Source organism: Bison bison, unplaced genomic scaffold (assembly GCF_000754665.1).
Source record: "Bison bison bison isolate TAMUID 2011002044 unplaced genomic scaffold, Bison_UMD1.0 scf7180017864176, whole genome shotgun sequence".
Lineage (NCBI taxonomy): Eukaryota > Metazoa > Chordata > Mammalia > Artiodactyla > Bovidae > Bison > Bison bison.
In genome coordinates this window covers 2,155,312-2,166,883 of record NW_011494748.1, presented here as the reverse complement: position 1 = coordinate 2,166,883, position 11,572 = coordinate 2,155,312, and the positions used below count along the sequence as shown (strand labels likewise).

At 32.7% G+C, this 11,572-nt stretch overlaps 1 protein-coding gene across 2 annotated transcripts in view; it reads left to right on the top strand.

Annotated features, from left to right (window-relative positions):
* The window catches only part of KLHL1 (kelch-like family member 1), a 541,448-nt gene that overhangs the window by 376,712 nt on the left and 153,164 nt on the right, over window positions 1-11,572 (top strand). For both annotated transcript variants that reach the window (XM_010842287.1, XM_010842286.1), the window contains one exon: window positions 10,297-10,483. In XM_010842287.1, coding sequence (XP_010840589.1) covers window positions 10,297-10,483 — 187 coding nt within the window. The remainder of the gene's footprint in view (window positions 1-10,296; window positions 10,484-11,572) is intronic.

Below are 11,572 nucleotides of genomic sequence, written 5' to 3'. Positions count from 1 at the left end.
CACTCAGTCATGTCCAATTCTTTGCGACCCCATGAATCTCAGCACACCAAGCCTCCCTGTCCATCACCAACTCGTGGAGTTCACCCAGACTCACGTCCATCGAGTCAGTGATGCCATCTAGCCATCCCATCCTCTGTCGTCCCCTTCTCCTCCTGCTCCCAATCCCTCCCAGCATCAGAGTCTTTTCCAATGAGTCAACTCTTCGCATGAGATGGCCAAAGTATTGGAGTTTCAGCTTTAGCATCATTCCTTCCAAAGAAATCTCAAGACTGATCTTCAGAATGGACTGGTTGGATCTCCTTGCAGTCCAAGGGACTCTCAGGATTCTTCTCCAACACCACAGTTCACAAGCATCAATTCTTCAGCACTCATCTTTCTTCACAGTCCAACTCTCACGTCCATACATGACCACTGGAAAAACCATAGCCTTGATTAGATGGACCTTTGTTGGCAAAGTAATGTCTCTGCTTTTCAATATGCTATCTAGGTTGGTCATAACTTTTCTTCCAAGGAGTAAGCGTCTCTTAATTTCATGGCTGCAGTGACCATCTGCAGTGATTTTGGAGCCCCAAAAAATAAAGTCTGACACTGTTTCCACTGATTCCCCATCTATTTCCCATGAAGTGATGGGACCAGATGCCATGATCTTCGTTTTCTGAATGTTGAGCTTTAAGCCAACTTTTTCACTCTCCTCTTTCGCCTTCATCATTATAATACAAATTCTATTATAAATTGTTAGGGAGTGATATATTACTTTATATACCAAATGTCTGGCATAGTATTTGACACAGTTCAGTTATTTTAATGCCTTTAGTAGTAAGATTAATAAGCATCTATCTTCCCTATCCCTGAAGTTTGTTCAGTCAGAATGTTTGAACCACTCATTTCATACCTAAACTTTAGAAACTCTACAGACAGAGTGTATACACAGTGGAATTAGCTGTACTTGGGAGAATTATTTAAATCCCTTATTGACTTGCAAGATGCATCCACCTTGATGTTTTCACAGGGACTTATTTTACTGATGATGATCAAAAGAGGTATGTTAGGCTTTGATCAGAGCAAATCTAAAGAAAGCTGGGAATCTGCAAATATGCTGTGATTAAAATTCTTTCTCCATCTTCTCTTAGTGAAATGAGGAAAGTAAAATACTGACTGCTATCTTATAATTAGTGTGAGAGAAAGTAAGAAAGGTTCTTATTTAAAGAAAATTGAGTTAGGGCTAGCACAAAACAAAAATGTAATACTAGGCTCCTGTTATTATTGAAATTGGGGGATCCAGTTTTCCAGACAATAAATGAATGCAGTCTCTTCAGTTGCTTATGGTAATGTGTAGGCCAACCTGCTGCAATAGCCCTGTCAAGGAAGGCTATTTGAGAATAACCCTTACACTTAGTGGACTGCACTTTTTGGCTATGGTTAGTCTGTGTTACCTCTTCAGTCAGAGAAATTTCTTATTAGAAAGTTTACAGAATTCCAGGATAACACTGAAGATCACAATTAATTTTTTTCAGGAGCATTCTACTTAACATAGAATTGTTTGGAATCTGATGATTTTAGTAACTTGTCAAGGTAGAAGGTTGGTCAAGGTATAATAAGCTTGAACTAGGTACCTGAATTACATTAGGAAATACTTTCAGTTGTGTGAAATTAAAACAAGATAGCAAGACAATACATTTTGAGTATATATATTTTAGGACAGTATGTGAGAGTACCATGAATTCTGTATATAATTGCTTGTACCATATACAACAATTGAAATTATGAATCATTCTCAGAAATTCAGAAAAGAACTAATAAGACTGTCAACCAGTAAAATGACTTTTGGGAAGGAAAGAGAATAGTTAAATAGAAGGGTTTTAGGCAATATTACAATAATGTACATTATCTGATGATGCTGTGGATGTGGAGTTGACTGAGAAAATAAGAAACTTTGCTAAATAGAATTACCAGTGGATCTACTATCACAGACAGGAAGAAAAATTTTAGGAGTATTTATTAATTGATACCATAGTTTCCAAATTAGTTGGAATCAGATTAAATAGAAGTGGCTTAAAACTTAAGTATAGATACAAAAATACATACCTTGTACCACCAATGAAAAGTAGAAGACATAATCCAATACAGGTGTGAAAATGATAATAAGAAAGAGCAAGTTCAGATATAAATGTATGATTTGAATTATCAATGGAACATTCAAGTTGTGCTTCTTAATTGAGTCAAAATGACCTTACCATAATTTCCAAGATCCCAAATTATTTGTGTAATAGAATTCTACTATTAACCATGATTGGAAAGAGGGCTTCCCTGACAGCTAAGTTGGAAAAGAATCTGCCTACAATGCAGTTCAATTCCTGGGTGGACAAGATCTGGTTGAGAAGGGATAGGCTACCCACTCTAGCATTCTTGGGCATCCCTCATGGTTCAGCTGGTAAAGAATCCACCTGCAATGAGGGAGACCTGGGTTGGGAAGATTCCCTGGAGAAGGGAACAGCTACCCACTCCAGTATTCTAGCCCGGAGAATTCCATGGGGTCAAAAGAGTCAGACAGGACTGAGTGACTTTCATTTTTATGACTGGAAATAAGCATGGGTCTGGAATAAGTTATTTAGAAATATATGTTCGATTGGTTGATAAGCAAAGATATTTCTGAAAGACAGTAAGTATTTATGAAGAGGATTAACATGCAAGTAATTTGAGATGTGATAGTGAATATATTTTTGCCTTTGTGATGTATATTTTCAAGTTTCAGTACTGAAGATATTTTTTTAATTAATTAATAGATACTCTTAATTATAGTAAATTATCAATCACTTAAATAGTTATTGAACAGTTTGTAGGAGCTTTTAACCTGTTAATCATACCTGAGAAGAGATGCCACACATTTTTCTTGATTTTCTATAAGTTTATGAATCAGTATGACTATGAAGCCTTTAATCAACTACACGGATGGAAATTGATTAAAGTCTAATATGACCAATTAAAAACAAATTGTGTCAACTGTGGCCTGAGTAATTAGGTAAATCCTTGTGGAAGTAATAGGACTTAAGCTAGATTCTGAAGACTGAGTAATATTTTAATGAAAGCATCAGAGGTAAAGGCATTATATCACTGCTTTCTAAAGCCATAATATATTCAGATGAGAGGAAGAGATCAGAAGAACTAAATTATGAAATACAGAATAATGTGCACTAAGTTATTAGAGAAAGTGGCTGAATAGCTAGAATGTAGTTATATTGTAAAATTTATGGCTTGCTAGTCTGAGGCTATTGAATAATGTCTTCCAAACAATAAGAAATTAAAGCAGGTTTTGAAAATAACCTAGATATGAGTAAATTAATGATGATGTTCTAAGGGGTGGGGAGAAGGGTAGGCTTGAGTAGAATAGATTAGTGATAAGAGAAGCTGCAGGTATCCAGGATCTGGATTATAGCACCTGGCACAAAACATGCGCTACATAAATAGGTGCGAACTACTTACTAAATGAATGTATGAATGACTCCAAGGTCTGAAGCCTACATAGGATGCAATAAAAATTTTCAGGATGAAAGCATAGTGCATGCAGGACACAGGATTGCTTCTTTGAGCCTTAGAAACGCTGACCTTGCAAACCACCTTAGAAATGCAAATCCATGTTAAATAAATGCAAGTTAATAATAAATTATGAATGCATGAAATCTATTTTAACTTATCACTAATAGGAACTATCATTTGAGTTAATTTTTATGAGCTCTGCTTCTTTTGCTTATGTCATTATTCTTGTCTATTTGTACTGTCAGCTTAGCCAATTACTTTTCATCTTAAAGCAATCAAATATTTCTGTGTTCAGAATAAAATTAATGAAATCGCTTCTCATTTTGTAAATGGTTTCTTCCAAATACTTGAGGAGGAATCATTCAAATGTATCATTTGGATATATCAGATGTAAGTTTTAGCATGTTGGTAATTTGTGTTTTCATTGTGACATGATAGCACTGAAAGAGAACATAAAAAGCTCGATTATGTCTACTTTCCTCACTTAATTAAAAATAAAAGTAACATCCTCACATTTTATTCAGAATCATTGGTGTGTCAGTGGAAAGAACTAGAAGATATTTCATTTTCTTAAAATTTCATGATTCTATTGTTAAAATTCTTTTCATCTAATGTTAATGGGATTTTAGGTGAAACATGTGGGTCTGGCTGCTTATATAGATGAGTTTTTTTTAGGCTGCAGGCAGATGTTCTGGCCACGGTTGATCTCATTTTCTTGCACAAGCTTAGGCTGTTTCAGTCACAAGCAGATACTGAAGTAATTAATGAAGGACTGCAAAAATCAGTGAAACAATGTTTGAGCCTGTTTGTCCATTTTCCTCTCTCTCTCTTTTTGAAAATCTATCAAATAGGTTGGAAATATATAGAAAACTTCTTTAGACATGAAACAACTTATGGTTTCCCTTGAGAGGGGGGACAGCCCTATCTATGAGCTCTCCTATGAATCCTGTTTATTTATTGTGATGTCACAAAGTTCTGTGATAAATAAAGTCTCTCCTTTGACCAGCACTTTCCACTCACTGTTAAAGAGGCTCAAGGCTCAAGGTCACTCTCAGTGTGACTGCTATATCATTGTTTCCTTGTAGAATATCTTAGATAAATAAACCACATAAAAATTTTAAAAAAAAAGTATTTTATTTGCATCCCCTATTTATAAGACATTGAAGTAAAAATAATTTTCCTGTAGTTTAGGGAATATGATAATATTTTATAACTTTTCTTATTTATTTTGTCAAGCAGAAAACTTGAAAGACCGTGTATGAAGCTGTCATTTGTTCTGTAGGGACTGTCACTTCTAATAGGAATTAACTTTGTTTCATAGTTTCAAATTTTGTGAGTTGATTATTTTAGCACAACACCTAATGGCAAAGTGAGTTTCAAGTACTGTGAAATAATATGAGATATATAAAATTTTGTCACTCATGAATGTAAGAAAATTCATAACTTTGACAGCCCAAGGATATAGTCTTAGAAGACTTAATACATTCTTTGGTCCACAATAAGTGCAAATTTATCTTTCTTTGTGTATTCAACATTGCATTCCATTTTCCAATGGATCTTTAGTCAGATATAAGGTACAGAAAGGTGTATTTGCAATGTTTTCTACAGATTCTGTTGGTTACTGTGCTTTTCAATACAATGTTACTCTTACTTAAAGAACACCTTTTAATATAGTTGTCTTTACTTCCAGCCACTAACATTTTAGAAAAGTGTTGCTATAATTTATATTTCTCTAATATTTTTATTTTATATTTTAAGAAGTTTAGATATAATGCATATTTCTGCAATGTAGATATTTTATGATTTACTGAAAAATTAAAGTTGTATACTCTCTATGTAATAAAAGTAGGTTGTACAGCACAAATAATTTGTGCATTTGATTTTGTTTGCTTATGATGAAATGTTGGGTCTTCCCTCATAGCTCAGAAGAACCTGCCTGCAATTCAGGAAACCCAGGTTTAATTTCTGGGTTGGGAAGATCCCCTGGAGAAGGCATCGACAACCCACTCCAGTATTTTTCGCTGTAGAATCCCATGGACAGAGGAGCCTGGCAGGCTACAGTCCATGGGTTTCAAGAGTCAGCTAGGACTTAACAACTAAGCCATCACCATGATGAAATATTACAAAGTTACAATTTAAGGGAGCACTCATACTTGCAAGTTATTGCAGAGAATCATGACAAAGATTCTAGCCAAGAGGGTATTTTCTTTGAAACATTAAGTTATAAGCTATACAGAAATAAGACAATTTTTTAAAATTATTTTCTTCTTTAGAGGTTGGAAAAACAGTGCAAATCTAGATACTTGAATAGTACATTTCATTTTAATTGAGTAATATTTTCAGAATCATAATTTCTAATTTATGGAAAGCATTTGAAATAAATTCATATAAATAATTTTGGAAAATGCAGTTTGAGTTAGTATCTATGTATAAGAATGCAGATTAAAATATATTACATATTTTTATATTGCTAAATATGAGATTCAATTTCTTAAATCTTAATAAATTGTATTTTAATAACAAATGTAATGGTCATTTGAAAGAAATATTGTTTTAATAACCATTTCTTTTTTGTTTTTTCATAATTAAAGTCTGTGATAAAGTAAGTGAAACTTTAAGCAGAGAAAAATAAAGCAATAATGTTTTAATATAAGAATTGTAGTGAGCATCTTTATTCTAATTAAAAGTTTATAGCATTTCTGGTAACTGGAACTTTCTGAGTTACTATTGAGTACTCTAGCTTTAATGAATACATTATTCTAGTTTTTAATATTAATCAATTCTGAGTATCATGCATGAGGTTTGCCTGGATGTTTATTAATCCAGTTATCTTCTGCAGCTATAGGGTTACGTTACAACTTACTGGTTATTATGCTATGCTAAGTCACTTCAGTCGTGTCCAACTCTGTGCGACCCCATAGACGGCAGCCCAACAGGCTCCCCCGTCCCTGGGATTCTCCAGGCAAGAACACTGGAGTGGGTTGCCATTTCCTTCTCCAATGCATGAAAGTGAAAAGTGAAAGTGAAGTCGCTCAGTCGTGTCTGACCCTCAGCGACCCCATGGACTGCAGCCCTCCAGGCTCCTCCATCCATGGGATTTTCCAGGCAAGAGTACTGGAGTGGGGTGCCTTACTGGTTATTATTTACTCACAAAGGAAAATGACAAAGATTATAGAGAGATAGATCATATTTGCAAAGTAGCTGCCTAGCTGATGAGGATCTTTGGATGGAACAACCTCTTAGTATTTCACACAATGTTAATTATTAATATACCCTATGCTATCCTTCATATTAAGTCAAGATGTTTTTATTTCTGGCATATCTTCTACATAATAACATATTCTAAAACATTATTTTGTACATAGTGGGATTTTCTTTTTTTTCTTGAGATTTATACACAATTAATTTATAAGGGCATAGCTATTGGTTACCTTAAGTGTAAGAACATACTAACAGTAAAGATATTGATAAAGTTCCAAGGATATTTTTTTGTAAACTAAATTATATTATGCTACCTTTGACTGGAAATAGTATTTGTATATAATATCCTAAGAATAAACTCTGATTTATAGATAATTACTCTACAAATTCTGGTATAAACATGAGTGTGTTTCAAAGTAGTAGACAATTATTGAAACATTGATATATTTTTCTAAATGGGACAGAGCAAAAGAAATGTCAGAGTAGTTTAAGTTTCTCAAAAATTTAAAAATACAAAAAAGTAACTTCTATTGCATAGGGAGGACCAAAATTTGTGTTAGTCTTTGATCATTTCAGAAAATCTAAAAATAGCTCAAGTTTAGGAAACAGATTAACTACCTATTACTCTCAATTTGGACCTGAGTTTGGAATGGAATAATCCTAAAAACTGTTGTCATGGAATATGAAATAGAGACCCAAGTGATATAGTACCCATATGCAAGAAATATTTACAAGTTACAGTTTGAAACAGTTTGAAAACAGTACAGTGATTAAGAAGAATTTAACTTCTTTCAAAATAAAGAATGTTGTCAACTGGTTGAGTACACCAAAGTTAAGAAATTTTACAGAATGATTTGTTAATAAAATGGAAAATATCATTTAAATACAGAATATCTTGGTCATTTTTTAGAAATAAAGTACAAATTTTAAGTTTATTTTGTATATCTTTCAGGTCATGTTTGTTTGTTGTTGTTGTTTTTCTTTCCCTTTTGGACTTGCTATGGGCTGATATTTATCTAAAGAAACAAGAAAAACAGGGATATTTTCTTCAAAAGGCCAGAGTTAAATAAACCATGTGCTTCCTGAGAAACGCTTTCTCACTTTTATATCATTTAGAACATTTTAGTTCATCAGATTAGATAGTTTACACTTGGAGTGGAACCGAGAAACAAAACAGGGAGATGTTGGTAGATGTAATTAGTGCCAGAGCAAACTTGCCAGCCTCATGATGGGATGAAGGGTGTCCAGGGAAGTGTCAGCCCTTCTTACTCAGGAGCCCTAGAACATGTGGCCTGGAAAGTTGGAGAGAGAATGAAGCAGAGGTGCATTAAACCAAAACCAACTTTACTCTCTTTCTAACAGCTGATCTTTTTGCCAGGCCCTCTGTGTAAAGCTTTTAAATCTGTTGGCTTCATCTCTATTTCGAACCATTTGTGATATGTGCAGATAGGTGAGGACTTTGGGCATTGAAGAGATCTGGAGAAGTCAGTCCATAAATAAAAATTTGAAACTTAAGCCTTACTCAAAACCAAGTGGGTAACCACACATGCAGTGAGATCTAGAGAGTCTGAGATCTAAGTTCTAGCTATAAGGAGTTCCTTTTCTTTTTATTTTTAATTGACATTTGGGGGTTTTGTTTGTGTGTGTGTGTGTGTGTGTGTGTGTGTTTTATATTGGAGTATAATCAACTAACAATGTTGTGTTTGTTTCAGGTACACAGCAAAGCGAATCAATTATAAATATATAGGTATTCTTTTTCAAGTTCTAGGACATACTTCGAAATAAATAGTATATAATATGTTTTTATGGATATATCTATCAACATTAAGAAATTCATTTCCCATTTGAAATTATTACTTGAAAGTATTTTAAACCTAGGCACTCAGAGTTGACTGTCCTCTGAAACTCCATTTTTACAGAATTCCTTTCATTTTCTTTTATAATTTTTTTTTAATTTATAAAAATTTTGAAATAAATCTTATATACTTTGCATGTGTATTTAGAAATAGATACATATTTAGTTATTCAAGCAGATGATAAGGCCAGTGCGTTTACCTTCAACTTTATCATCAATGTATATACCATCTTATTGAATTCTAAAAAGTATAACAATTCCCTTAAGCAAACAAATGAGTTTGTTCCTGGTTTTTCATGGATTGACTCCTTGCCAGGAAAGAAAAATCTTTTCTTCCTGTTGGGCTTTGCTTTTGTCCCAGAGAAAGAATTGCCCCTCTATTTCCCCAAATCTATTTCATTAATGTTTCTATTTATTAATATTTTACAAGTAAAATAGTAGTCCCTTAAGAAACATGTAGGAAGGCAACAAAGTTTTAGTATATAAGACAAAAAGTACAAGCAAGACTCTAATTAAACATCTCCCAAAGCACCTAGTAACTCTAGTACTTTTTTTTAACTTCATAGCACCTTTTTTTAAATTGGAGAATAATCAAGTAACTGATATGTTTTTGTGTTCTCTCTTATACTTCCAACAGTAATTTATATATTGCAGTAGTTAAATTTATTTGATTATGGTTCAAATCACTTTCTAAATTATATGTTGTCATCATTTATTAACTTAATCACTCAGTAAACATTTATGTACCAATGTGGTACAGTGTCTTACCAATGAGAATAAAAGGTCAGTGAGTCAATGTTAATGTTTCTACTTATAAATTTTCTAAATCCATGCTACATGTTTAACTCTCTTGAAATAAAATAGGTTTCATGAACAAAAAAAGAGAATACGATACTGAAAGAGTCAAGGAAAAAGAAAATGCAAAGAAGGGCAGAGAAAGAGGAAAGTAAAAGGTATTTTGGATATAGTCAAAAAAATGTACAGAAAAAGAATTTGTGGAGATGGTAACATTTTATAGTTTAAAAAAAAAAGGAATAATATAACATAAAATTCTGGTCTCCCTCAGGTGCTGAATTTTTGGTAATTTTTATTTATTTATTTTAGTTTCACTATTGGAAATTATTACTTTGCCTGAAGTAAAGTTTTTCAATGGTTTGCATAATTAAAAAGGTGTTATGAGTATAATTTTCTATTTTTATTGAATTGTTTTAATTTGAAAGGGATTAAAACTATGCTTGAACATATTAAATTATTATATCTTTTAAAACTTTAAAAGCTTTAAAGTAGCTTGGAATACATTAAAGTATGTGACTATTTATGATAGGTTTGTTAGGGCTTAATTTGTTGAAGAATTTTCTTTTTAATCTACTTTACCAGAAATGTTTATGGCCAAAAAGGCAACTATATTTGATTTATGAACAGATTTTATAAAAAGGAAACGAAACTGAAAATTGATACTTAGAAGTTTCTTTGTACTCTGAATGGCAAAATAATAACAAATAATATGGAATCAAAAATAATATATTTTCTGTTTTTCTTAGCCATGCATTTAACTCATATTTATTTCTCAATGTAATCAATTCTTATTATATTTTTCATCCCTGTCAGTAGAAGGGCAATATCAAATCTACTAAGCTTCTAATTTTCTAATTAGATATGCTCATACTATAAAAACCATTATTAACATATATGTGTATTATTCACAGATATTGGCAGACCTAGAAAACCATGCATTATTTAAGAATGATCTGGAATGTCAAAAGCTGATTCTAGAAGCAATGAAGTACCATCTGTTGCCAGAAAGAAGAACTTTAATGCAAAGTCCAAGAACTAAACCTAGAAAATCTACAGTCGGAACTCTCTATGCTGTGGGAGGAATGGATAACAATAAAGGTATTTAGTGCCAGATCTTTAATAATAGTCACCTGGTATCATACCATAACATGAATTTACTATTGTAATTTGTGTAATAACAACAAACTTCACAGAAACTTAGCTTTATTCATTAAAATTTTAGATTTAGGAAAATATTTTGATGTCTCATTTTTCCTTTTTTTTCAATCTGTAGTTACTGCTTCTTTTTCTTTTTCATCTTTAAATCTTTTATCTCTTTGCATTATGTACAAGATTTCATATAAAATTTAAAAAAATCGAAAGCACTTACTTACAAAACACAGACCAAATGATTTGTTGGATATCTTGAAAAATGTATTTCTATTCTAAGTAAGTATATTTATATTCTAGTCTAAGTAAAGTAAAATGTATTTCTATTTCTAAATGCAATGTGTCAGCCCTATGCTTGCTGAGAGTAACATTTATGTAATAGAGAGTCTCTGCTTTTGAAGAATTTAGAACCTCTTACAGAACAGAGGGCTTCCCAGGTAGCAAGGTGGTTAAGAACCTGCCTGCCAACGCAGGAGACATAAGAGAATTGGTTTCCATTTCTGGGTTAGGAAGATCCCCTGAAGGAGAGCACGGTAACTCACTCCAATATTCTGCCTGAAGAATCCCGGGCCAGAGGAGCTTGGTGGACTACCATTCATAGTGTTGCAAAAAGTCAGACATGACTGGTGACACCACAGACACATGCACAGAAGCCGGAAAAAATAGACAATTATCAATGACTGACTTGTTATCAATGACTGACAATTATCAATGACTGACAATTATCAATGACAATTATCAATGACTGACAATTATCAATGACTGACAATTATCAATTATACTGACTTGGCAGGCATCATTTTTAAGTTTAATTTTCTTTTTTTTTTCCACATGAAATATTTTTTCTATTTCTTAAAACAAAAGCAGGTACACTTTATAGTAAGTCTCAGATTTGATAAATGGGCAGTGATTTTGTACACGTATATAAAAATTTAAGTTCAAATTTATGATATTTGCTTTAGAACACTGCATTCTACAGAAAGAATGCCCATAAAAGATCAGTTCCATTTGTACCTCTGCACATACCATTTAAAAATA